Below are 27,722 nucleotides of genomic sequence, written 5' to 3'. Positions count from 1 at the left end.
TCAAAATGCTCTCTCCGATCACACTCCTGGCAGGAGAGCTCCATAAACAAGTCCAAACTCCTCCACAAAGCGCCCATGCAGGTGCCTGCAGAAGCGTTGGCTTTTCCCGGCACTCTCTCCTACAGGAGCTGGGTAGATGTAGAACAGCTGCCTTTGGATAAGCCCGTGATGGAGTGCCTCTTCCGCTGTGCTGACAGAATTTCCTATTTTCACTAAAAATTACGTAGTTAAGAAAGCCTTTATCCCACCGCACCGCGAAGGAAAGAAGATGCTAAAGCTCCCTGGTCGAAAAACGGATAACAATAACAATAACACTGCCACACGCGAGGCAAATACGGAAGAAATCGCTCCACAAACATACAAAACAAAGCGTTAGCTCACACCGTGCCGCTGGTGTCAGCCGCCAACGAAACAGAAACCGAGGCGCTCAGACCGCCCGCCCGCCGACCCCTACCCTGCCCCGGCGGCACCCCCGCCGTACGGCCCGATCCGGTCCGTCCCTGCGGTACACCGCTCACCTGGCGGGCAGCGCGGAGCCCCGGCAGCCGCCGGCCCCGAGCCGAGCCCCGAGGCGCACCCTCTGCCCCGTAGCTCCCGGGAAGGCGGCGCCGGCAGCGCTTCCTCCTTCCGGGCCTGGGCGGGGAAGGGCCGGCCCAGCCCGGCCCGGCCCGGCCCAGGCCAGCCCTCTCGCTGCCCGCCGCCGTCGCCGAACAAAGCCCCGCGCCGCCTCCCGCGCCGGCGCGGAACCGCCGAGCCCCGGCTGTGCGTGCCGGGATCGCTGCCCGCGGCGGGCGGGCCCCGGACGTGGCGCACCGGGCGGGATGCGCCGACCGCGGGCAGGGGAGGGGCCCCGGGGCCTGTAAACGTGGAGCCTGCGGGGCAGGGCGGCCCTGCCCGCCTCCGCCCCCACAGCTGAGGCCGGAGCGGCGCGGCGGGTACGGGACAGCGGCCGCAGGGATGGGAGATGGGGCGGCACTGCCGGGGGCGTCCTGCAGGGCGGGCTTGGAGGGGATGTCGGTCAGGAGGGGATGTGGGTCATTCTGGGGGAGCGGAGGGATGCGGGTCAGGAGGGGATGCGGGTCACTCTGGGGGGAGCGGAGGGGCGGTCGGTCACTTTGGGGGAGCGGAGGGGATGTGGGTCACTTTGGGGGAGCGGAGGGAGCAGTCGGTCACTTTGGGGGAGCGGAGGGGGCAGTCGGTCACTGTGGGGGAGCGGAGGGGGCAGTCGGTCACTGTGGGGGGAGCAGACCGGTCCGGAAGGGTCTCTGGGGAGCAGCGGCTCATCCCCTGTACAGCGCGCTGCAGCCGTCCTTTCAAAGCAGAGCTTTTCTCTGTGAAACTCTTTCCCTAACTACCATTCAGAGCTCTTTTTTCTTCTCCACTTTGACTTCATGGTATGTGCTCTCGAACCCAAAGATGTTTTTAAAGCTTCAAAATACAATTTTTCTGTTGTGGTGGCTTTTTTTGTTTGGTTTTCTTTGGGGTTTGGGATTTTTTGGAAATGGAAAACTTTTTTCCCTTCATGCTTCAAGCTCACAGCGTGCTTTCTAGTACTGTGGCTCAAACGGCTCTAAGGTACCTGCATGACAGATTAGATTTTAAACAATGCCTTTTACCCCTGTACATGACTATGTAAGTATCTCCAAATATTTATATTTTGATATGTGACTAAGCAGAGCTGCAAAGTGATCCAAAAAACCAGCACAGCAGCTTGGTCTCAAATTAGGCTAAAGCAACTCTGCCAAGGATCAAGTCTGTTTTGAGCAGTATGGTGGAAGATCTTAGGCTTAAAAACTACACTCTGTACTTCACTTGGATGATTAAAATGTCAGCTAGAGATTCATATTGCCTCAATCTATTCTGACCTTAATTTTATCAAGAGGAAGTTACAGCTTTTCTTTTTTCTAGAGGCATGATTTCATGAATCTTCTGAATTTTTCTGTCGTGACTTTTTGTTAACCAACATTTGTGATTTTACAGATGACATGAAATCATTACAATAGAACTACTAAGTTAAAGCTTGATTTGCAATTTTATTTTTAAAACTGAAAAATTAGCTTACCCCTTTTATTGTGGTGTAGGTAATAATTCTTTTTCAAATCTACAGGTAAAACACAAGTTCATAAGTGAAATTGCTGATGAACTTATGACAGTCAGCAGCTACAGAAAGAAATATACTTTTAATCCTTGTAATTTTAAATGCATATTTAAAATAGCTTATTCTACAGCAGATGGAATATTTATGGAAAGATGAAATTATCTTAAGCTTGGAAAGTCAGTTCAGTTGGACAAAATATAAAAGCAGTGCTCTGTAATATAGAAAGCAAATGAAAGTGTTATGATACTTTACAAAAGTTCACATAACTAAGAAGCATAGTGAACACTCAAAGAAACATGTTTAGAGGTGTATTTGTGAACTTAAAGTTTATTTTTGAGGATGTTTAAAAGTAAAATGTAAGAAGTAAAAAGTAGTCCTTTCTGGTTGGTTTTTTTTTTCCTAGCTCTCTCCTTTGCTTCTGTTTTTTAAAACCACAAAATGTCTGAAGTTAAGCCAAGGAAAAAAGGTATTTCTTCATTCAAGACCAGTGAAGGTTCACAGAAGGCTGAGAAACACAGTAATTATGGGAAGCTGGCAAGTCCCAGGAGCAGCAGTAATCACAGTTCCTTTTGGATGGACTCAAGGACAAGTTTGAATATCATTTCCCTTGCTGTTTGCCTGGTGGTGAGCTGGTACGTAACTCTCTAAAGAGGATTTTAGTATTTTCTTTTGTATTCTGTCGGCTGTATGATTTACATATTAACAGAGGGCTTGGGCTAAGTGTCTAGAGAAACTTGTTAGAGGCAGAAGGATCCAGGAAAGAGTAGCAGTATTGACAGGAATGGAAACATGGGTGTGCAGTGAGTTACTGTACAAGCTCCAGCTGTTACATCACCCTGAAGGTGCCTTGCTCATACATTCCAAATATCTGCTTTGGAAACTGCATCTACCTGGAGAGCAACTTAGGCTGACAGGAAGTGCTCATTTGACAGGCAATAAATGGACAGAAGTGAAATAAAGTTTTCTGTAAATAATTTGCTCAACTGTGTAATAAACCAGGTGGACTCTTTAAGTAAAGGTCAAATACCTTTGTTAAAGATGTTTTAAAATATCTTAGCAGCATCAGTGCCTTAGTTACCTTAGCATGCAGTGTAAAAGCCAAGACATCTATGGATGCTTCCCTGCTGTCATACCTCTTTTAGAAGATAACTCCAGTATCAAGACAGACCAATTTTTTTTTTTTTTTTTTTTTTTGGCCATGTATTGATCTAGCACATTTTGTGAACACAAATCCCTCCAGTAACAATTTGCTGTGAATCAAGTCATGGAATACTTAATATATACTAATTGAGAAGTTATGTTTTCTGTTTATTTACTTGAAATTTGCAGGTTTCTATTTCAGCAGTCGGGTCAATTTGCTGATCTGGAAAGAAAGTACAATTTTTTACATCAAGAAGCTGAAAAAATCATGGATGTGGGAAATAAAGTAAACTTAATTTCTGAAAAGGTAATCATTAGCATCTTAATTGGATGATCATTGGTGAATATTTGTCATTGCTTACTTCATTGTTATTTTGTTAATTTAACTGCCTGTTTTAAAACAAGTTTTCAGAATGTGTTTTACTTGCCTGTGAAGAGGCATTTAGAGACTATTTCATGTGACAAAGCATGTCAATCCATGCCATTGTTCCAGTATGTGAATACAGTAGTTGTACCTCAGTATTATTTTTTAGAAACTAAACTATTATAAGAACTTACATACATGCACATTTCATTTTACCAGTCCTCTCTTGTGTGCAATTCTAATGTACATTGATTTGAAGAAAATTTACCAGCATTTTATCTAGCAGACCTCTTCTAATAATATGAAGACATAATAAAGTGATAAGAAAATACAATAGTAATGAGAAAAGACATTACCACGTGTGACATTACCAATCAGAAAAGCTGTGCTGGTTGCTGAATTATCCCTGATACCTTACAATAAGGATGGTAGCATGGCATGGCTCATGCCAGTGATTTTGTTTCAGCACTGATCTCAGAATAATGTCATTTATACATGATGTAATTTGGATATTTATATACTATACTTCAGATTGCAGAATGTTGCATGAGATTTACTGTATTTTGGACACAAAAAAAACCAAACATGGAAAATTGCATATATGCTATAGAAGTTCAACAACAGACGTAGCTTTTTTCTGTGACTGTTTCATGCTAGGTTAATCAACAATATTTTAAAGATGAAACATGGAAACGCACCATGGAGGAGCTTGTAACAAGTACAGTGGTTTTTAAGGGACTTCATTATCTCTTAATAAATGGAAAGGGTTTTCTGTTCTTACTTTTGTTAAGTAGACACAGACATTGTTTTGTGTTGTAAATGCAGCTTGAGTCTTCTGAAAGTATCCTGCGAGAAGCTGCCTCATCCATCTCTGTGATGACTGAGTTTGGGCAGGAAATATCTTCTCTTCATAACACCATAAATGATATTCAGAACAATGAACAGACTCTATCTCTAAAGATGCAGAGCATTAATGAGAAGTTCCAAAATGTTACAAATTCCTGGAGAAGAAGCCTGGATGAAATGAACACAAATGCTAGTGGTTTAAAATCTGAAGCAAAGTTCATACATACTGAAGTTACTTCCAAAATCAATGAAGTTGACCAAAGAATTAAATCCCTTGCAGAAAGAGTAAAAGATTTGGAGGACAGTACAGCCAGAAATATCAGAACACTAAAAAAGCAAGAAGATGATGAATTCTCTAGAGTTGAACAAAAGTTGAACTTGGATGCAAAATCAGTTGAAAAGCTAGAAGAAGAACAGAATAGTCTGGTAGCCAAGGACACAGACCTGAATCAGAAACTTGCAAACTATGAACCTAAAATTGAGGAGTGCAAGACCCATCTGCCAACAATTGAAAATGCTATTCACTCTATTCTTAGGCTGTCAAGTGACTTGCTTGGTATGGAGAAAAAGATAGAGGACTTGAAGACACAGCTGTATGCTGTGGAAAATGACATGCTGAAAACTGTGTCTGATACAGTGGCCATGCAGAAGGCTCTTGAAGGCCTCCAGTCCAATGGCAGCTTGATCAAAATGCAGCATGAACTAGGTGTTCTAGATACAGGGCCTGACACAGCAGTATCTTCAAAAGTAGAAGAAGTAACTTTAGAAAGCTTTCACTTAGAAAATGACCAGAATGGGGATAAGTGAATTTGGCCTTAGGTTTTTCATTGATAAAAAAGCACTTTTCTATAAATAATGTGATTTAAATCTATGTCAGGGATAGCTGATGGCCTGTCATTGATCTAAAGATCATTGGAACAGCTTGAAAGGTTGAGAAAGAGGGTAGAGAGCAAGACAGTAATACTTTGGTAAACAAGGAAAGGAATATTTTCTTAAATTAAGGATTATTTTCAGTTTATTTATTAAAAGATCTTTTTTATTAAAAATAATTTGAAGCCAAGTATTTAGATTTAAGGGAAAAAAGGTCATAATTTTTGTTTGTATTTAGCTTTCACTACTTAGTTTCTTTTGTTGTTACTTTGTGTATTATTTTCCATAGACTTGTAACACAGTGAACAATTAATCACTTATTTCTCAGCTGAGATAGCTGTACCTTGCTTTTAAAGTGTTGTACACCATAATGGTTACGTGCTACAGGAAAGCACTGAGTACATTTTTAACAGCTGAAGCTCAGATACAACACCCTTAGAGAAAACCTGCTGAGAACCTTGCATTGTTCTGCTTTCTATAAGCTGGCATTTACATAGGACCTGGTTTGGTTTTATTTTGGGGGGGGGGGGGGGGGGGGGCATTTTGGTGCTTTAGAGACAAATTTTAACCTTTTAACATTTTCTTCTGTCGGATGCTCTTTGTTAGGCATTACATGATGCATTTTGTATTGCTTTGCTTTTGAAAAGAAAAAAAAATTAACAGTGTCACTGACATTGTTTCCCAAAGTTTGCTGAACCAAGAGCTGCAAAAGTAATTAATGAAATCAGTGGAGTTATGTGCTTGGGAGCAGGGAATATCCAGTTTACCCACAGACCTACTTACACATGATGTAATGCTACCTAGTAGGCCTGGTAGATGTTCATTGAAATTTGGATCTCAGGGACAACACAAATTGTCTGCAGACTTATTGTCTTGATAATTTTGTATTTCTCTGGAAAGGAGATTACTTAGTAGAAACAGTATGAACACACATTTATGACTTAATCAGACCTAATTAATATTAGTCTGGGTTTGTACATTAATTTCTTTAGAACTCCACTGAAATCTTCACTAAACAAGTAACACTGTCCATTCAAGGGACTATGAAACCAGTGTTTCTCAATGTCATAAAACTGTGTTGGTTTCATATAATTATTGCTTATGTATAAATTTCTGTTTACAGTGATATTCAAAATAAAAATATATTGTAGTGAATTTCCCTGTCCTGATGCATAATCTAATTCAAAATAAACTGCTCCTCCAGAAAGGGTACAGAATAAATACTTTAGTGTTCCCTGTCCTATTAGGAAAAACTATGATATAAAGAAATGCTTTTTAAATATTTTTTACAAGTTTCAGGTTTTTTTCAGTGTTTCAGTTCTAGTGTTTCTACTTTGTATCATTTTGAGGCAGGGTGGTGGGAGTGACAGTGATGTGATCCCTAATCTTTCATCAACCTCAACCCTATGGAAAGCTGAATGTGCAGGAGATTCAACATGAAATCCTCATCCTTGGAGGCATTAAGTAGGAAACAAGCACAACTTTCCACAACCTAAATTCTGGTCTTTGCTTTTGAGCAAAACGGTTCTGAGCTATTGAGGAACAACCCGTGCTATTGAAGAGTTAAAAATATTGGTTTCTGTGATTTTTACTACTAATGTCCAGAAAAGGATTTATATGAAACTAATTCTAAACTAATAGAATGTGTTTCAGTTTGCCTATTTGGTGGTTTTTTTCTCTCCAAGTTCTACCCTGACTTATTGGGGATCAAACTAGATAGTATCACTCAGATAATTTCCTTTTTTCCTCTCAAGTTTGAAAACAAAGAATCAATCATAAGAACACAAATATAAAAACATGAACTAGCAAATCAAGACAAAAATCCAGCAGTAGCATGAGATTTTCTTCACTAAAATAGCTTTTATGGAGACTTGGATAAAAATTTCTATCTATGGAAGAAGATTCCATTTGATGACTTGTGTTTTCAGAGGTCACCTTGGAAAGTCATATGGCACCTTGTAATTTTTTTGTTATAATAGAAGAAGTACTAACATTTATTATGTATACTGACAAGAAAAAAACCTGGTTGTGTTGTAACAGAAATTGATTTCCTAGAAACAGGGTTTGCACTCAAGTTGAATGTCAGAATAGTAAGATATTTCATTGAAGTATAGCTTGAATTTTGACGTTGAGTTGTTAAGCTAGAAATATTTTTGTATCCTTCTAGTGTGAAAAGACTTGGAACTTAATGAAACAGCTGGAAGATCTTCAAATAATTTCTCACATTAAATATCTGCAGGAAGATATTTATACAATGAAAACATGGTCTAGCAGCATAATTAAAAGACAAGAAGAACTGGAGAAGAATTTAACAAGCCTTTTTCATGCAGTTTCAAGCGCTGAACAGAACACAGCTTCTGTAGCAAAAAATGTAACATTGACAATTGTGACAGTAAAAACTGACATAAGGCGCATTTCAGGCCTGGTCTCAGACATGACTGCACTGACAGATTCTTTGCAAACACTAGAAGATAAAGTGGAAAAAGGTGAAAAGGCAACAGTAAAAAACATAGGTGACCTCCTTACCAGTAGCATCGATCGAAGTATGAAAATACAAAGCCTGGCATCCAGTAATGCAAGGAAAATTGAGCAAATCAAGACAGCACTGTCTGAGTTAAGGAGCGATTTTAACAAGCATTCCAATAGACTTTTGAATCTTGAAGGTGACAGAGCAAAAGTTCTGAAGACAGTTACATTTGCTAATGATTTAAAACCTAAGATGTACAAAGTTAAAAAGGAGTTTGCTATCTTGGAGCCTTTAATAAACGACCTAACACTGAGAATAGGAAGATTAGTGGAGGAGGTCTTGCAACGGGAGAAGGAAATTGCTTTACTGAATGAGAAATTGGTCAATCTAACAAGAGTTCAAACCGAGATCAAGGATGTGAAAGATGAAATAACCAAGATTTCAGACATTAATTGATCACTGAAAGGCCACTGCCTAAAGAACAGTGTTTCAGAATTGTTAACTCCCATCATGTGTAGTACTGAGAAGACAGACAATATTTAAAGGCTTCATTTAGAAGCACACCTAAACCTGAAATTTGTCCTATTCCTTTGAAAGGACAGGAAGAACTCATACTTATTTCATGGGAGAAATAATAATGTGAACAAAAAACTTACCTCTTTGCATGTATCTTTCTGAAGAATGACAGATGCTATATTTAATAAATTGCTTGTTTTGTAAAATAAAGCAGTGTTAAAGTACAAAATTATGTTCTTAGCTTTAGAGTTTGCTTTCATAAAGAAAGCAGGACCCAAGAATGACAGATTCCAGTTTTGCTTTCCTGCTGCAAAGGAAGGAATAGAATTGTGGTTTCCAGCTAAGCAAGAGGTAGTCCAACACCAGTAGTACTTTGTCTCTATTCACTCTATGATTTTTGTAAACTAGTTTCTTTTTAAAATAATATTTAACAAGGTAAATGCAGCGAAGCAAGAAATGCTCAGAAATATTGCTGATACCTTCCAGAAAGTTTTGTCACACATTTAGATGGAATAATTTGTATAAGGCTTTGTGTAAGGCTTTTGCAATTATAAAAGCCTTACAAAAGGCTTTCATATAAAAATTACTGATTAAATCAAAATTACTGTGCAGCACCATTCTGTCTTTAAAAGACAGAACGCTCTATAGGGACAATGCTCTGAAAGACCTAATGATGCTGCTGATGGCTTTATCCCAGTGTCACAGTGTCTGCTCAGGAATCCTAACAGTTAGTCATTCATTATTTCTTAGTCTGTAAAATACTACAGTGAGCAGCAGAATTAGCAAAGAGAAGCTGCTTATATCCCAGAAGGCTACTGCTTTGAACTACTGGGACTATTTAGGTGCTGCAGAACAACAGATTTGAGACATTTGAAAATGAAGTAGGCAGTTAACAAGATAGTGGGAATGCTTTTAGCAGAGGAAGGTGGGAGAGAAGTGCATTAAATAGGAATAAAAATGGCTATAAATATCAATTAGAAGCAATACAGCAACTCAGAAACTCCCTGTAAATGAAATTATATCAAGAAGTGTAAGTACATAGGAAAGCCTTTATAACTTTTCAGTTGGCCATACCTTAACATCTAGCAACTACTAGACTCTTGATGGTATGGAAGATACAAGCACTCCTGTCCCTCACTATTTTCATCGTCATTCAGCATTCCATGTATTTTGGTCTGCTTTATGTTGCTGGTCTTCTGTATCTTCTTTGCTTCATTTGCCCACAGTCAACCTGCAATACTTTGTTTAAAGTTTTCCTCTTTTTGGTGCAGGTCCATTCCTATCTCCCCCTTTCTTCTACCCCCTTCCAGGCCACCTGACAGATGGCAAGAATAAACCTGTCAAAAGACAGGTTTTCCTAGGAGCATCCACAGATACTCTACCAACCCCTGTCCCTTTGCTGTTCCACACCGTTCTTAAATGAGCTCCTGAAAATTACCAAATGGCATTTGAAGCAGGCAGCAAAATTAAAGAACAGCCATGGTTAAGTATATGCATTGCCTATCATACCTGAAGCAATGTATGTACACATGCACATACACCTTAGGGGTTTGAGGGTTACATAATAAATATATTGTGGATTAAAGGCATCACAGGCTACAGTCACTTTATTCACTTTGCTTTCAATTTAATGAATGCATCATTTGTGGTCAGTAGCCAGTAAGAATCTGGAGAGGCAGAACCAGAGAACCGGTAGAGCAACATCTACACAAGTGATGCGGAAAAAAATACATTCCAGCTGCACAGTTAATCTGAGCAGCCTTGACACAGCAGAGGTCTGTCTGCATGCAGAGTGTACTTACTCCTTGGAACAGCAACCAGAAAACAAGCCAGGATAAACAACTGTGAATTTCATTTTCAACCTCCAAAGTCTAGAACACGTCTCCCAGTGAAAAGCCGAGTGTACAGTCCTGTGCGTGGTCTCCAAGGGAAGTTAAACATGCAAAAAAATGTTACAGGACCTTTCATTTCCCTTTCCCTTTAGATGCATGCAGACTTCCTACCCTTACTTCCCAGGATAATCCTCTCAGAAATTTTTCTTGCTGCTATCAAGACAAAAAAATTTAGTCACAAAGGTAAAGTTTACTTGAAAAAAATATTTTGGAATAATCTGTATCTCAAGTTGTCACACCACTATACTGACCTCAGCAGTAAGGCGAGCAATCGGAAATTTCCCATAATCCACACAGGTATTACAAATCTCTATTTGCCCTTCGGGCACACATCTCCACTGTACTAAAAAATGGAAGTTTTATAGTAGCTTTATAATTATACTGCTCTAAGCAGGGAGGCAGAGAGCTCCTTCGACAGTGGAAAAGGTGAGCAGAAAGTGAGGTATTTTTTCAAAAATTTAAAGCAGACAGGTAACCTTGCCTTCTTGTTTTAGTACTGTCAGTTGGGGAGAGTAACAGTTTCGTGAAACTACAACAAGTTCATTTCTAGGGCCATGCAGTGATACTCTGCAATTTTATCAAATGATTGAGTGATTCAGGTAATAATGAAAATTACAGCTATGCTACTTAAAACAGATCATCCCATTGAGCCCAAAATGTAGTGACATTCAGGCCATCTTTGCTTTTAATTTAGCTTTCAGGTACAAAACTGGCCAATTAGTATACTTGTCAGCAACTTGAAAGGAAAAAAAACAACCCAAAAGCCAGCAACAGCATTAAATGATCAATGATAAAAAATTACATGAGCGAATTAATCCCAAAAGAATAAAATCTACTTTTAGATACCAGAACATCTGCTTAGCCAAGAATTTTCTGCTAGCAGTATCTCCCTAGCACTGAGTTACAAAAATTCTGTAACACGGCCATGCAGCTATTAAGCTCATCTACCCAAGGTACTCATATTTGCTATAAAAAAGCAGGATGTTTATTGTTTTCACTGCGAACTACATCATTTCTATGTAAAAATGTAAATGAGTTACAAGTATTTGTATTATTACAGCCCATTTTAAAATGATATGCAACAGACATTTCCGCAAGTATCAGTGAGCGTCAGCACATTTCATCTGTAGTACAACCTGATACAAACACCGTGTGCAAATGCAGTAGTTACTCCAAATTTATATATACTTTAAACCAGAAAGCTCATCTCAGCTCCAAAACCAGCAAGAAAGTATGTTTTCTCCTTCATAAAATATACACAAGCAGCATATACATAATCCATGTTTTACAGAGCACTTTGGGGTTTATTGATGGGTCTGGAGTTACCTAAGTTCAAAATGGGGTACAATGGGGTTCAAATGGGTACCCCTTTTGGACTTTCCTTGCAATGGAAGTGCAAATCCATCAAAAGTACCATTGCTCCATCTCAACCTTCAGAAAATGTACCAGGCATTATGCACAAAGCAGTTATCAGTGACAAAGTTGACCTTTTAAATGAATTTTAATACATTTTTCCCACTGAAGCTTCTTTAAAATACCAGCAGGCAACCCTTTAAGCAACACCCTTTCCTAACAAGCATCTGAACAATCCTATGGCTGAATGTCAATGAAGCTGGCGGCTGCAAGGCAATTCTCTCCCCCTCTTGGGTTTTCCACTGAAATACAACACTGCAAGGAGCACTAAGTGTAGTTTCCCTTTCTCAGTTACAGAAGAGGAACTGCTGGCTGCCCCTTGTAGTCTTATCTCAGGTCTACCTTGACAAAATTATCTAAGCATCTTTAAAAGATAGTTTCAGGTCTACCAGTCAGCAATAAGAAAATGGACTTAAAATTCTCTTATTGTTGTACGTATTTTTAACAACTGTGCAACATGGACTCAATCCTAGAGAAAAATTGTGCGACTTTGCTCCACATACAGAATGAGTCTTGAGAAATTTAGCTCTGCACTAGACTGCTTGGCAGACTACCTCACTACATAAGCCAAGCTTGTCTCAGTCTTCTGCCAGCCTTAAAATTTGAGTTCTTCTCTTTCCCCAGGATTAGAAGGAACTTTCAGCAAAGAAAGAAAAATCTACTGAGTTAAAACATGCCTCTAAAGAAACTGATTTTCAGTACACGAAAGTGAGTTTTGCCTAGGAAGCTGCACCATACACACAACTTCAAAAGGTGATTTAACATCAACAGTCTTAATACAAGTCATAGTAAGGGCTCTTCTCCAAGGAAGCTCTTACAAGTATTTAATGACTCATTAAATAATTTCAGAGCTTCCCATTCACGATGGGGAAACAAGATTTACATACTTTTAGCATTAGATAATTTTAATTCAACAACAAAGTACTTGTACAAGTATTGTATTTAGGCTTAGGGTCTAAATTTGACTTTGCTGTGTAATGCAGGCAGATACCAGTTGCTCTAAGAGTGCCTTTATTACTGTCATGGTGACAGGGAAATGGTGTAGTTCTAGCTTTTACTCTGCATTCTGAAAGGCAACAATTCAAAATAAGGCCCAGCTTTCTTGTTTAGCATAATCATTCAAAATCTTGGAAGTTGGAGGATTTTCCCAGGGGGTGAGAAGCTCAGTGCTTCAATAGCAGGCACATCTGACTCCAGCAAGACGCAGCAGTCAGTACATTTATGATATTCCAATGGCACCTGCCTGATTTGTCCTTTTGGCTCTGAAGGAGCCAAGAAAAGAGGAAGAAGCAGTGTAACGTAAGTGCCAAGCTACGTTCAGTATCAGCTCACACACTGTAAGGCAGCTTATCCACAGAATTGCAAAAAAACCCACATCAGCTCCAGCTCTACTTTGTGAGCTAAGGAGTACTGGATAGGGTGTAGTGATTACCAGCTGTGGGTTATTGAAGAGGTGAAATGCAGAAGGCAGCACCATCTCCCTCCACTAAGACTCGAGAAAAAACTTTAAAATAAATACCTTAACATTTCTTTTAACTTGTGTACTGAGGAGCATGTATTTCTTCACATCAAGGTCCAAAAAACCTGGCATGGCTCCTTGAGCTGCAGAAATACATGGTTCAACCATAATTCAGTATTATACTAATTCAGAAAAAAATAACTGAAATAAAAAACTACAGCTGTAGCAAATGTAGGGAAAAGCTGGCAAGTTTTTCAAACTCTAGAGTAAAAGACAAGCCATTTTTACTTTATTGTAAAGCTGAAGTACACCGTTAGTAGTCAAATATATTTGAAAATCTTTATTAACATCAGCTTTTCTCTAAATAAGAGGTAGCAACTACTGTTTAATTCCACAGGACAATCAGAAGAGCCAAGTTCTTTGGTGTGGTTCAAAGCCAACAGAAGCAGAAATTAGTCAAGTAAGCATAAGTTAAGTTGGGATGACCATCCCAAGGCAGAAACAGCTCTAGTATGCATAAGGTTCCTTTTATCTCTGTGGGAAACACTGATATCATGACTAGGATGCCCCATCAGACTCCAGTCTCATCTCAGCCATTCAGGAGTTCAGCTGTTCCACAGTAACAGCTTATTACAGGCAAATGATCAGTGGGCTCCAAGTGCAAGGACAGGTTCTTGGCACTTCTCTGGAAACAGTGAAAACCTAATTTTAAGTGGAAGGGTAACATTTCTCTAGTTTCTAAAGTGTGATACAGGGTATTTTTTTAAAAACTTTTTTGGGGTGGGAGGGGGGAAGCCAGGAGAGTATTTGAGGTATTTGCTACTATGAAATGAAGCTTACATATGCAGTAGTAAACAGACACTAAGCACTCTGTTTCTCATTTATTTCAGGCAATGACAGTGGTAGAATTTAAACCCTCATGTGAGATGAGGGCACAAACAATAATGACATTATATAGTTTGTTTTCTACATAGTCAAATATATAAAAGTTTCATGAAACTCATCACTGGGTCAGCCAGCAGTCAGTCCATGAGTTGTCTATTCAGTTAGACCAAGCTTCTTCTTCAGAGATTCTGGCATTTCAGGTGGAGGTGGGCGAGGAAGTCTGAAATAAACCTTGACAGAATCGTAGATGAACCATTGTAGTGCAGTCAGGGTACCAATCATAATGATACGAGCAAACAGACCTTTCCATACACCTGGAGAGCAAACCATAAAGTGTGAGCAGCATAAAATGGCATGAAAAAAATGCCTCCTCCCCTAAACACCAGAAACACTTGATCCAAAATACATGAAAGAAAGAATGTACCTCTGAATCCAAGCCTCATAAGAACCTGTGAAGCTGAGCTGCCCTTTTCTTTGTTCAACACAGACACCACAGAGTCAGCAGGATGGGAAACAATTGCACAGAACACACCAGCTGAAAGAATAATTTGACATTAGTTCTGTGGTGTTTTAGCTGTACCACTACTGTGTACACTAAGTACAACCACCTGAAACTTCTGAACAGAAGAAAACAGCCAAAAAAAACTTCTGAATCTTTGGATATTGAAAATTCCCCCCTTTCATCAAAAGATTCCCAAGATTGAGAAAGATGCAAATTTTCACTTAAATCAGCTGCAATTTTTAAATCTGGCCATCAATACTGATAACATATAAGAGCAGTTAAGAGAAGTCTCCTATTACAGACCCATTTTCCCCTAACAGACTGATTTTACAGTTACTTCTGCACATTTCAAAGCTGCAGGGAAGTTCTCCCATGTTAGTGACATCTGCTAATGCCACTTTTCACTTAATACTCTGAAAAGCAACAGGTCTCTAGATTTGCAGTAATCCATTAATGTAGTGTAGAACTTAAAGATTCCTTACCAATATAGCCTGCAACAAATGTGACTACCAGCTGTTCTCCTTTTGTACATTCACTTCGTGGCTTGGGAACAACGTACTTGTAGAGAGCTTCAACAGTACGTTCAAAGCAGGCAAACTTCATCATTGTGTATGGAATCTGTCTCATCCATAGTGGAGCAACACCTTTATAGAAACTTAACCAGAGAAGAGACAATCTCAGTTTCATTTTCTTCATTATTTAAAAGTGTATTTCTAACCTGAAATAAATTAGCTTATTTATTGCTGCTATACAACTTCTATATACTGACCCTGTAATGCTGTCAATACCTACAGAAATTAGTTGTTTGAATTCCAAAGTACAACCTTCAAACAGCAGCACAATTTGAAATTTTCCTGATCCCCAGGCTGCACAGCAGTTTCTTTAGTCCCTTTTCAGATTACAATACACTGCAGCAATGTAGTACTGATACTACCAGTGCAGTAAGGGTAATGTCTGCATGCCAGCCAAGTCCTGATAGTGAAACATGACCTGTACATCTACAGCCACTTCTATCAGAACAGAAAGCTAACATGCAGTTATATTGCTCTCACATGCCAATGACTCAAGCATCTTTGACTGTACAACCAGAAAGTTGCTGAGTATCTCTGACTGGAACTGCTAGAAACTGAAGTTATCCAGCAGAACTCAGCACAAAGATACTCACAAAGATGGATCTAAGGAGCATGTGGAATTAACAGGCAGCTCAGCAGAGATCACCTGAAGTATGTTAAGTATGTTAAGTTCTTATCTTGAAATACAAAGAGCAAAAAAGTATTACAAGCTAAGGCCAGAACTAGTTACAACACTAGCTCTTCATTAAGAAAACGTACTGAAAATCAAGAATTGCAATTAAAATGAAGCGATGCTTACGCCCAGATGCCTTCTTCTGCAAACATTTTGGGTAAAGCCTGCCGTAGAGTGTTTGCATATCCAGGCTGTGTCTGAATGCGAACTTTAGCAGCTTCCATTGGAGCCAGAGCAATGTCAGCAAAAAACTCCGCACTGGCAGATGCAGCTAAATATAGCGAAGTACGCCACAAATAGGCATTTTCCTGAAAGGAATTAAACACACGTGTTTATTAATGAGTCATGCTTCTGTGATTACTCCTTATACTGTGATGCTGCAGACATACAGCTTTACAAAAAACATTTAAGGCTTACCTCTCCCAGCATGTTGCCATACAAGATTTTGAAAACTTCATAAAAACCAAATTTACAAAGCCCTTGCATGGAATAGCCAATAAAAGTTGGAGCCCATCCCTTAGCCAAGCCACGAACACCATCTTCCTTGATTGTCACTGAAAATCCATTGAAGATGCTCTTGTATTTTTGTGGATCGACCTAAAAAGAACAGACAGTTAAATGTTTGATATAGCTATTTTCCTTCTCACACCTCCATCCAAAATCTTAAATTTTTGTATTCCTCAGACAGCTGGTTTCCTATAATTCCCTGGACAGATGACGTACACACCACAAAGTTACACTAATGGTTACTTGCTACTCTCAAACCCTGACTTATTTTAACAGCCAGTATGTTCTTCCTCAATACTCAGAAACGACCAAACTGAATTTTGTTTCACTTTAATTCTCCAAATTAACAATGCAACTGTAATGAAAAGACTTACTGAAATCACTGTTCTAACACTGTCAGTGGTGCAGCTAGTGGTGCAACTACACATAGAACAAATTTTTAAAAATTTAATGGGTCCTGTCAGCAATCTCATCTACTTTACACACTCTACCTATGTACACTCAAGCACTGCCAGAAACCTAGAGATCACATGATTACTAATCAGAGAAGGTTGTTTCTCCTCCGTGATCTCTCCACACAGTCAGACTAAGATAGATGGAGCAAACCAGATCAAAAAGTACTCAAAAACTTCCACACTTGTACTTTGACTTGGCAATAAAGGCCATACAGGCTACACCAATTGTCTTCTGCCCATAAAATTTTGAGAGATTTTATTAACTTATCAGAAATTTAACACAGACTGACTTGCATAATTTTGTTTCAGGTGAAAGGAAGTAATTTAGCAGGAACTTTTCCATGGGTAATTATGTCACATCCCACTGTTACTTTTCATATTTTCATATTTCACTGTTATTTTTCATATTCATACAGCTCCTCTAAGGATAAAAAGGAAAATATCAGACTGGATGCCCATCAAAGCTTTTAGAAAGAGCTACGAAACATGCATGCCAACGTGCACTGACTGGTATACTGTCACGCAGTCTAGGAACAACATACTTGAGATCTAGTTCATCTAAATATGTCAATTTTAGAAAGAGACATAATTTTAGAATATTTGATATTTAATCAGGCACTGTAAAATGGGACTATGTTCAAGCCAGAACCAAGCTTAGTTATTAGGTGTCCTGGTTTCAGTAAACCATGGCAAAGGTGACCTCTTCTTAAAAAGACATGAGAGGGCAGGCAACAGGTTTCTTCCTGGAGAACTTAGGAAGGATTAGTAACATGCTCTGTACTGGATCTGTAAAGACATAAATGCTGACAGGTTTTACAAGATCACACCTGCAATCCACATGGAACCCCCTTTCTGAACCTCCCTTTAAGTGCTGGAGAGGGAAGGGGAAGTACCACCACCCTGACCATACAATAAACCAGAACTGGTAGCCCACACTGAGCATGTCTGATGTGTTACAGATTTCCTAGTTTGAGACAAGAATTTCAGATGCTGTCAAGAATGTGAAAAAGTCTCTCTGGTAAACATTAAATAAAGGCCATTCCAAAGAACATGGTTTTGAAGAACAGCACATGCATACTTCTAGCATGACAAGGAGGTCTGACTAATCCAGAGTTCCCTCCTAATTTCAGGAGTTCTATAATAACAAAATGGCCATTTTTATAATCAGCCTATGCAACAGGGAAATCATGAACTACTATATTTCCAAAAATTTACAAGAGTGCTTTAATTTGCTTCATTCTTGCAGATTTGCCTGAATAAATCCATTAGTATGTTTTCATCCATGGCTATTCACAAAATTATTTTAATGTGTCACAAGTGCAATGCAATAATGCTCCCTTTAGATTAATCAAAAACCACTTCAAGGAAAGCAGTTGCAAGCATCAATGGCCTTCATGATATCAAATCAAGTTCTAGCCACTGCTCAAAGTGGCATCATTAGAAAATATCCAATCCATAAGCCGTGCATTGATATCCTTGGTGTTAATGGATCAAATGACACATGCATGTCACTCCAGGCTAAAAAACACAGATCCAAAATATACTATTTCCTTACTCCAAAAGCACTGGAATAATGCTGGACAGCTAACAAGCCAGCAGAGTAACATTGTGGTGGATGTCTTTTAGCAAATATAGTCACCTAAACGTGCCTTAAATGCTGTAAAAAAAAACCTCATCCATATTATCTGTAATACCTTTACTTCTCTTCAAAGTGGCATTTTGCTAGTCTTACAGCAGTAGATTTGATAAATTCAAGTTTGCTTGCTTCTTCTCATCCACAAAAGATTGCATCCCTACTGCCAACTCTTAATATGCTGGCTACATAGAAAACAGAAGTTGAAGAAATGTTTGAGTTGATACAAACCTGCATACGGCATTTCACTAAATCCAGAGGTACGACACCAGTGTGTGTCAGGCCACAACTTAGGACCCCACCAACGCCACAGAGAGCATAAAACTTGAGCGAGCCATATTCACAACTGTATTCTGCAGCAAAAGATAAAGACACACCATGCTTTTATATCAACTCCATGCACTGTTGGACAGCCATGTCCAGGGTATGGTTTATGCCTCCATCTCATTAGTAATTAAATATACCACACTGAACATGCTCTGTCATCACATACCAACATGCAGAACAAACCTGCATTCTGCATTTAATCAGGTCTAGAGGAACCACGGCCGTATGTGTTGTTCCACAGCTAATAATCCCACCAAGGCCACAAAGGATAAAGAATCTGTTTGAGCCATAGGCACAGCTGTATTCTAGTTAATTGGAAAAAATTACATATATATGATCAATCATAAATGGTAACAATGATCAGAAAAGAAAACTAAGTGCTACCTTCTCAAAAGTATTAAACTGAAATAATCTCCCATGCTGTATTATTTGAATATAGTGTTATAATGAAAAATTATTCTTTTGCTTTAAATTAAAACATTTTGGACTGAAAAGATTTGATTCTAAGCCTTCCAAGTTGAATTTGTTCCTTTAAATAAGCAAAGGAAGAAACACTGAAGTTTTAGCTCAGAGCACACTAAAACCATAGAAATTAATCCCAGAAGTTACTAGCAGAAATTATGACTCAAAGTTGCAATGCCCAACAATTTCTTATATCCAGGAAATAAGAATAGTATTCCTCTAGTACTCAAAAGACAAAGCTTCTTTAGTTAAATATACTATGACAGTTTAACTTCTGTAGAGTTTAAGTAGAGACTTTTTTAAAGTAGTCTCTTTAAAGTAGAGACAATAAAAAGCTACAATTTTGGTGTTGGACACATGCAGATATATTTCCACATATTTCTCAGATTATTTACAAAGATTTTTTATAAACTCTTTCAAATACAGAATCTCACATGTATAGAGCTTGTTTAATGAAACAGCAGATTGCTATTTATACACAAGGTTCATTAAAGAATCTTTCAGGTCACATTTATTCAAGAGATACTTCATATGCGCTGTCCTATACAGTGTATATACTGTGTATAAAACCATCCAATCTTAGAATAATTATTAATTTTCACATATTGCTATGCAACAAAGGTACTGGAGCTGGAAGGAAAGAATCCATTTTCTTCTTTCATTTTTGAAGAAGCTACAGAGGCTATGTGTGAGTGCAAACAAGAAACACTCAAATTTACAATGAACAGTAAAAAATAAGCATACATTAGCAGCACAGTTCTGCTACTATGCTCAACATTTTAAAAATATACATAAAAGCAAATCCAACATACTGAATAAGAATACAGAAAATAATACACTATGTATAAAAATATTCTCCAAAGTAGAAAAACAATATTTTGCTACTAAATTTACTGGTGTCACTTCAATATAATGGAATAGACATTAAAGTGTTACAACTTACCAAGAAACACTGAAGAAAACTAAAAGACAGCAAAAGCCTATCTCATGTAGAGATTCTTTGCCATCTTTCTGGTTGTGAATTCCTTTATGAACACCAACAGAAGCTGACAATGGTGTTCAACAGAACCAGCAGAGCAGATAACACTAGCAGGCTTATCCAGCTCCCAACTTTGCTAACATAACTTTTAAAGGAACTCCTTCCCACAAATGTTCCAGATTTTACACTACATTTTGTATTTATGTTTTTCACCTTACTTTTAAAAATTGCCCAACAACAAAAAGTAAGTTTTTCTTTATTTAAATTAATAAATATCAAATCACAGATGCCATAGTGAACCTAAGTTAAAAGCTAAAAGTCAATTATCAGAATTTCTTATTTTTAATTGAGACACTGCTAAAGACTGTAAATATGCTGGTCTGGGACTTACACATAGCTCCAAAATAGCTTGGCTAGCAGAAACAGTCTATTCTTTCTAGAATGGCTGGTTAAACACACACAGATCAGGCAGGTGTAACCAGAGAACAGACTCCAGGTCTGTCCGGGCCAGCTCTGTCTAGCTGTGTCTTTGGCCAACAACACCACAGCCCTGCAGCAGCTACCATGCTGCCAGATCCCAGAACTGCTTGTTCACATTGCCTTTACCACAGTAATTTAAAGTCATACTGCTCAAATGACAGGGACAGACCTTTATAGTAGCCAGAGAAAAGAAGAGTTTTGTGCATGTGGATTACAATGCTATTCAGACTGATCTGTCAGCCTGGTGTTCAAGTACAGTGATTAAGAAAGCCAGTATCCATTAGGCTTGAGCTCTTCAGAGATTTGTAGTGGTACAGTACTATTAGGAAAATAAAGCCACAGATGATCTTGGACTTTTTATTTCAGAAGTAAAGTCAAATTTTCTAAACAATTTCTAAAAAAACAGCTGAACATGCTGCACAGAGGAAAAGAAAGTCATTCTAACATATCCAGGTAATCATTTAAGACAAATATCTCTAAGGTACACAAATTATACGTATGGCATAAAAATGTATCTACTCTGTTGAGACAGCTACATTGTAACTATTTAATCTCTCTGCTTCCAATCTGACACGGTAACAAGGACAAATTCCATGAGCTGGTCATAAAATACTTGGGTCTCTGAGCGCCGATGTGGCTGATGCCCTGAGCTGATCTCAGAAGGTCGTGTGGCTTGTACTGACTTTGTGTGACCTTGTGCAAGTTCAGATATCTTCTGCAATGTGTTATGTTCTCAACACAAAAGCCAGACAACCAGCTGGGTACATGAAATAATGAACTCAGCAGAAAAGATTATGAAGATTGAAAAACTTTGGCCACCTTTGCCCTCAACTGCCAACAAACAGGATGAAGATTAAGCATAATGCTTTAAAGAAATAAGTGCACCTAGTGAATATATTTAGCATACCAAAGAGCGATTGAGGGCTTTAGTTAGCTGGCAGCAGGATTACTACACTGAGAGCCACAAATAATTTCTTGAAAACTTCTTTCATGTATTATATGAATGTTCATGCAACTCCACTGAAATACTTCAATAATAATAATCACAGTACTTCAGAAGAGGTAGCTTGCTGAAAGTAATTCCTACTTTTTTTTTAAAGTAAAACCAGGAAGACACTTTAAGTTACTGACAGCTTAAAAGAATTAGAATTTTAATATCCACCTCTACTTCAGATGGACCTCAATAGGTTGGAGAGGCGTGCAGAGACAAACTGAATAAAGTTCAACAAAGGCAAATACAGGATCCCGCACCTGGGGAGGCACAGCCCCATGGACCAGCACAGGCTGGAAATGGCTCTGCAGAGTAGGAGCTGGGGGTCCTGCTGGGCAGCCAAGCTGTCCATGAGCCAGCAGTGTGTGTGCCCGTGGCCAAGAAGGCCACTCCACCAGGGTATCCTGTAATGCACTGGGAAGAGCACTGCCAGCAGCTCGAGGGCCATCCTGTCCCTTTACTCAGCCCTAGTGAGGCCACACTTGGAGTGCTGCGCCCAGTCCTGCGCCCCTCGGTACAAGACAGACATGGAGCTCCTGGAGCAGGTCCAGGAGAGGGCTACAAGGATGATCAGGAGACTGGAACATCTCATTTATGAAGAGAGGCTGAAGGAGCTGGGTCTGTTCAGCGTCAAGAAAGGATGACTGAAAGTGGGCCTCACCATTGTCTAAAACTACTTTTGGGAGGGTGTCAAGAGGATGGATTCAGGCTCTTCTCAGTGGTGACAGGACAAGAAGCAATGGGCAGACACCAACACACAAGAAGTTTTATCTGAAAATAAGAACTTCTTTACTGTGGTGACCACACACTGAAACAGGTTGCCCAAAGAGGCTGTGGAGTCTCCCTCCCTGGAGATATTCAAGAATCTGGGGACAGCCCTCTGCAATCTGCTCCAAGATGACCCTGCTTCAGCAGGGAAGTTGGATCTGTAAGGATGACGACGATGACTCATTGTGGTCCTTTCCACCCTTACCCATTCTGTGGTACTGCAAGTATCATCAAGGTCTGACCTTCAGAAGTCGACAAATTAACTGGGAAACATACAGGAAGCACTTGCACTTAACTCTTAAGTGCATGCCTGTATTTTAAATAGCAAGCTATCTGGCACACATGCCACAACAAGTAAAAAGGAAAAAAAGAAATAAAAGATAACAACAGCAAGCAACCCTAATGTATCTAGATGTTCACGTACCCAGCTATGAATAAACTGGTGAAAATAATAAGAGAAAAAGGATGGGAGAGATGGTCTTTCGAATCCACAGATTTCAGTCACTGCTCTTCTCCACCGATGAAAGAAGTACAGGCCTACAACCTCGATTGCCGAGGCTGCAGGCCATGCGGAGTCAGAAAAAGCGCTCGGTGCTCCCCACGACAAAATCTACAGGAGTTTCTGTGATTACTCTGCACTAGAACCTTCCGATGTCCTTTCCCGGCAAACCCAGATCCCTCCTGCTCCTCAGCACACAGCGCCGGGAGAGCGGAAGCACTGCCAGCGCCTCCCCCGCCCGTGCCCTTCCTCGTCCTCCAAGCGGGCGCGTAGGCCCAGCACCGGCCCCTCCCGGCCCGGCCGAGCCCCGCTGGGCGCCGACATCCCCTGCACCGCCCTGCCGGGCACGGGCCCGCGTTGGCGGGGTCAGCGCAGGCACCGCCAGCCCCGCACGCCCGGGGGCCTCGCCTCCGCCGTGGCCCCTCCATCCCGCTCTCACCTTCGTCGGCGGACGCGGCCGCCAGGCTCCGCCGCGTGGCGGAGGCCTCCGCGGGCTCCGCCGGGCGCTTTCTCACGCCGTCCTGCACCAGCTGGAAGTGCGGCGCGTAGAACGGGTTGTGCCGCGCGAGCGGCGCGATGGACGAGAACATGGCGACCTGAGGCGGGCGAGAAGAGCAGAGCGACGTGGGACCAAAAAACTCCGCCACGGCGCGGCCGCCTAGCCCCGGTCCCGCAGCCGTGAGGCGGCCCTGCAGCCCCGAGGCTGAGCCCGGTCCCCGGCGGCGGGCGACCCGCGCCACCCCGACTCACCTCGCAAGATGGAGCCGCTGCGGCAGAGGCTGAACGTGGGCCCCGCGCCGTCACCTTGTCCTTCACCGCGCCGGGGGCGGGGCCGCCGCGCAACGACCCGCGCCCCGATTGGCGGAGGCGCCACGCCAATCGCCGCGCACGCGCAGCCACCGCCCTCCCGCCCTGCGCCTGCGCCCGGGCGGGGCCGCGCTCGCTCCGCGCCCGGGCCGAGCCCGGCCCTCAGCGCCCCGGGAGTGGCTCGGCCAGCGCTGGCTCGCTGCGGCCTGCTGCCGGGGCTGAGTGAGCCCGCCCTACAGCGATAAACCCTTCGCCTCCGCTTCTGTTCCTCCTTATCGCCGCCTGGCTCGAGGCGCTTGCCAGCCGCGCCACGTGCCTCCCGCAGCCTTGCCCCGGGCAATGTCAAACCAGAGACGCGCCCGAACGCGAGTTTCCAGTGCTGGCCTTGACCCGTGCTCTGCAGCACTCACACCGAATCATGAAAGCACCAGGCTTGGAAGGGATGTTTAAGATGAAGTCCAAGCCCTAGCATAGCACCCATTTATTAAGATTAGTTTAAAGAAGTCCTCGGTATCACCCCAGGTTCCACGTCCAGTAATCACATCCAGGAATACTTTGTAAAAAGCTCACCCCTCTCACCGCACTCCAGCTGAGAACTGTGCCAGCCCAAGCACGGTCAGATCTAGCACCAAGCGCTGCCTGCAGACTCCCTGGCCGAGCTTCACCTTCGGAGGGTCAGCTTGCAGGGCACCACGGCATAGCCTATGCTACAAGGGCAGCAGCTTCTCACGGAATTGTTTCTTACTGGTTTGTTAAAAGCAGAATGTTCTGTAACACAGGACCCATGCTTGGCCTTACCTATCTTTAACTATGCCTTTACCAGCACAGGGTGATTTCACTCATTTTTACATAGTACAAGACTAGCACAGACAAGCTCAGCTCTCCAGTTACTGAAGAGGCAATAACTCCACTTTTTCATTGTTTTGATAATATACTTTTGATTATAGTGCTCTGCAACAGCATACACACACAAGCCAGGAAAGCAAGAGATGTGCTGAATATCCCAGCTCTTACTTCTGGACAAATGACTGCACCCCAACTTAGGTCAGATAAGGGGCTCCTATCAATCTTCCCAAGGAAGGCCCTTAAACCCTGGCTCTACTTGCTCTATTTCACAGTGAAGTTGTGAATCCAGGGAGACTGGCCTACAAGGACAAAAGTGCCCAATAGCACTGTCAAAGATATCAAGGTTGGTTAAGTGCCTCTCGAATAAACTACACTCCAGCTGCTCAAGTAGGAAAAGGACAAATGAAACTTGCATTCTCCAAATACTTTAATTTAGCAACCAGCTGACAGCCCAAAGTGCTGTTGAATTCATTGCCAGTGGCAGCAGCGAAAACAAACCAGAATTGGTCATTTTGCCATTACTTGTTCTGCTCTACTCGCTCCCCTCTACACAATTATTGGTAACAATGTTTTATTTGAAAGGCAAACACTGACACTTATTTTCAATTAGCTAGTAACCTCTAAACATGATTGAGATTTGGGCTCTTACCTTGAACTGCATATAAATTATTACAATTCTTGCATGCTTTTCCAATTTTTAACATATTGAAAACCTTTGTTCCTTCCAATTATAAAGGATGAGTAGATGACTATTTATAGACATCTAATGGCAATTTGTGTGCACAACTATACAGACACTTATGAGTTGGTCTGCAGAACTTTTCCAGAACAAACTGTGAGTTTGGTTTTTAAGTGACAATTAACTTCTTTCAGCTGTACTACTAACTACTAAACAGCACAGCCCCATGAAAATACAGGAATAATGTATATTCTTGCTGAATACATAACATTTCACAAAGAAAATACCTACCACTTTTCCCAGATGTGAAGGGATAAAATAGGAATAGCCTGTAATTCAAACTGCCTAGATAAATGTAATTAATTTCTGAGAGCCATTGCAGGTAGTAATAGGTGAAGACTTGAAAGGTGTTACCTTCTAGTGTCAACCTCTGTCCAATTCAGAGTAAAAAGAGCTATTGTAAATTAAATCCATCATTTTAATCAATAGCTCTACATGTTTCATGAAGTTAGGAAAATTTCAGTTTGCAACTCTGCAGTGTTCTTAATTTCATCTATCCTTGTCTTTTAACATCCACCACATACCCTCTCCGTTTCCCACCCCAATTTCACCTCACAATGCATACAAAGAAATGCAGGCTAGTTCCTGTCTTACAGTAACTTTTCAGTTCTAACATTTTGGTGAAGCCTGCAAGCAAAATCAAAGCTCTTAGGAGCTTTTTTTCCCAGGTGACCTTGTTTTCAGAAGTACACGAGATACTGAAACAACCATCCATCCACACATTTGACAGGCTAGCAGTGCAGCATCTGCTTGGGTTGTAAACTTGTACTTTATATACACTTTCCTTGTTGCAACATCAGAACTACAAGACCTTGGTTCTAGAATCAGTCATGGATCAGGTTTTACAGCCCAAGGGAAATCTTAGCCTGCACATTTCCTTCACCAGGATCCAAGCTTCCAATGTTGAACAGCAGCAGTCACACATGTTCTCAACACAAAAAGTAGTGAAACCTCTATTCTAATTAATTGCTGCCATAGATATCCTTGTCTAATAATATTTCTTTAATTTTTTTTTCATTCTCCTCACACATTGTATAGTTTATCTCTTAAGCATCACATTTTTTTTCCTAAAGAACAAATAAATAAGACAGTGAAGTTATTATGTTTTAACCACAGGCTACCAATGCTAACAAAGAACTTCAAAGTGTGGTGGAATGGTGCAACAGAAAACTTGTGGGATTTTTTTTTTTTTTTTAAATTTCAGTAGATTTACAGTACTTACAGGTTTCTATGCCACCTTAGGACTGCTTTACAAGTTCAATTAGCTTGGAGACCCTGTGCTGTCAGAAACATGCACGTACATATCCATTGTAGCAATTTGCTCTTGCAAAGCAGCCCAGTAAATTCCCCCAGGAAAAAGGAAAAGCAAGTCAAAGGACAGTTTCAGACAAAGATAGGTAGACTCACCAAACACACAATAAAAGCCACATCAACAGACAACAAAGGGTATGCTGAAACACCTACCTTTGCAAACACAAAATTTAAGCATCCCTGTCTCTATTCTATCCAATATGTTACTTAAGCCATATCAAAATAAACCAAATGTACCAGCTTCATTTGCAATTACATAAATTTTACCTCTGAGTCTTCCTTGTATCATTTCAAGGCATTCTTGTTGTACTCGGCTTTTCTGCTTTGAATCTGCATAAACCAGTTAAAGTATTTTTTTAAAGATATCTTGTCCACAAAACTAGCAAAGAAGGTAATTAGCAGGAATTTTAATACCATAAAGAGCTTTGTAAGTTATGCCACAGGAAACAAAACAAAACACATAGACCAAGCCCAGGAGGGATCTGAAATCATTCTGTAGGGCAGTGCTGAGCATGCTGTTAGCAAGTAAACTTGGAGAAGTTCTTTCACACTGTTTCTTATGCAAATACAAATAAAGGCCTTAAAACACCCAGAGAATTTAAATTTAAGATCCTTCTTGAAAATGTATTCTCTTAGACACTACTTAAGCTCTCACCATGGATCAGATGCTGTTATATTAATCTCAAGACTGCAAGTGAAATCCTCTAGTGATCCACAGCCTGATACCAGACTCTCAAGACAGGGTGCATGTTGAAAGATTAGCACAAAATTTAAAGGGGAAAAAAAACCAAGCTGTGTGTTAACTCCAATTCAGACAGGAAATCAAAACCTGGCAGGTTTTCAGCACAGCATTCTGAGCAGTATGACCAATCATGAGAACCAAACCCAAAATAATATTGTCATGCCCATTAACTTCCACAAACCTTTTCCAGGCTTGTTGTAGCCCTTGCCCTAGAAGGGACTTCTTAAATCATACTACATCAGAACTTCACTCATTTTTGCAACTAGATTTTGGATACTAGTCCATAACATCGCTCTGTTTTGTCATTGGTTCTGGAAGTTCAAGCTGTCTCTGTCTAAAAAAACAAGATGAACTCACAGATCAAAAGTGAGAATGTGTAAAAGGAAAGAAAAAAAGGAACATCAGTGCCTATTGCTTCAGCTCCTTGATACAAAGATTACAGTATAATTATGTACTTCAGCTTAACTTAGACTGCAGTA

The 27,722-nt window shown here is 40.5% G+C and overlaps 3 protein-coding genes and 1 non-coding gene across 5 annotated transcripts; 2 read left to right on the top strand and 2 right to left on the bottom strand.

The window, feature by feature from the left end:
* The first annotated feature begins 806 nt into the window (after positions 1–806).
* Positions 807–6,491, top strand: LOC128939516 (inhibitor of nuclear factor kappa-B kinase-interacting protein-like). 2 transcript variants are annotated; one of them, XM_054280541.1, is made up of 5 exons: positions 807–935; positions 1,540–1,632; positions 2,502–2,730; positions 3,428–3,545; positions 4,428–6,491. In XM_054280541.1, the coding sequence occupies exons 3-5, from the start codon at positions 2,537–2,539 to the stop codon at positions 5,253–5,255; spliced, it is 1,140 nt and encodes a 379-aa protein (XP_054136516.1). In that variant the 5' UTR covers positions 807–935; positions 1,540–1,632; positions 2,502–2,536; the 3' UTR covers positions 5,256–6,491. The 2 variants fall into 2 exon arrangements, with proteins under 2 accessions (XP_054136516.1, XP_054136508.1); XM_054280533.1 differs by lacking the exon at positions 1,540–1,632.
* A 29-nt stretch (positions 6,492–6,520) lies between these two features.
* Positions 6,521–10,355, top strand: LOC128939535 (inhibitor of nuclear factor kappa-B kinase-interacting protein-like). Its single transcript, XM_054280567.1, has one exon. The coding sequence runs from the start codon at positions 7,507–7,509 to the stop codon at positions 8,239–8,241; it is 735 nt and encodes a 244-aa protein (XP_054136542.1). The 5' UTR covers positions 6,521–7,506; the 3' UTR covers positions 8,242–10,355.
* A 2,970-nt stretch (positions 10,356–13,325) lies between these two features.
* Positions 13,326–23,646, bottom strand: SLC25A3 (solute carrier family 25 member 3). Its single transcript, XM_054280555.1, has 8 exons — positions 23,549–23,646; positions 23,238–23,394; positions 18,524–18,645; positions 16,115–16,294; positions 15,824–16,005; positions 14,935–15,107; positions 14,375–14,485; positions 13,326–14,264 (listed from the first exon to the last, which is right to left on the bottom strand). The coding sequence occupies exons 2-8, from the start codon at positions 23,386–23,388 to the stop codon at positions 14,104–14,106; spliced, it is 1,080 nt and encodes a 359-aa protein (XP_054136530.1). The 5' UTR covers positions 23,389–23,394; positions 23,549–23,646; the 3' UTR covers positions 13,326–14,103.
* LOC128939821 (small nucleolar RNA SNORA53) lies at positions 15,402–15,641 on the bottom strand. The gene has a single exon (XR_008483260.1). It is a non-coding gene; the product is annotated as a small nucleolar RNA SNORA53 (small nucleolar RNA).
* Positions 23,647–27,722: the final 4,076 nt, after the last annotated feature.

This window comes from Melozone crissalis, unplaced genomic scaffold, assembly GCF_028551555.1.
Source record: "Melozone crissalis strain CALT ecotype California unplaced genomic scaffold, PUWL_Pcris_2 ptg000004l_1, whole genome shotgun sequence".
NCBI classification, from domain to species: domain Eukaryota; kingdom Metazoa; phylum Chordata; class Aves; order Passeriformes; family Passerellidae; genus Melozone; species Melozone crissalis.
The sequence above is the reverse complement of the archived record's forward strand: the minus strand, read 5'-3'. Positions and strand labels throughout refer to the sequence as shown.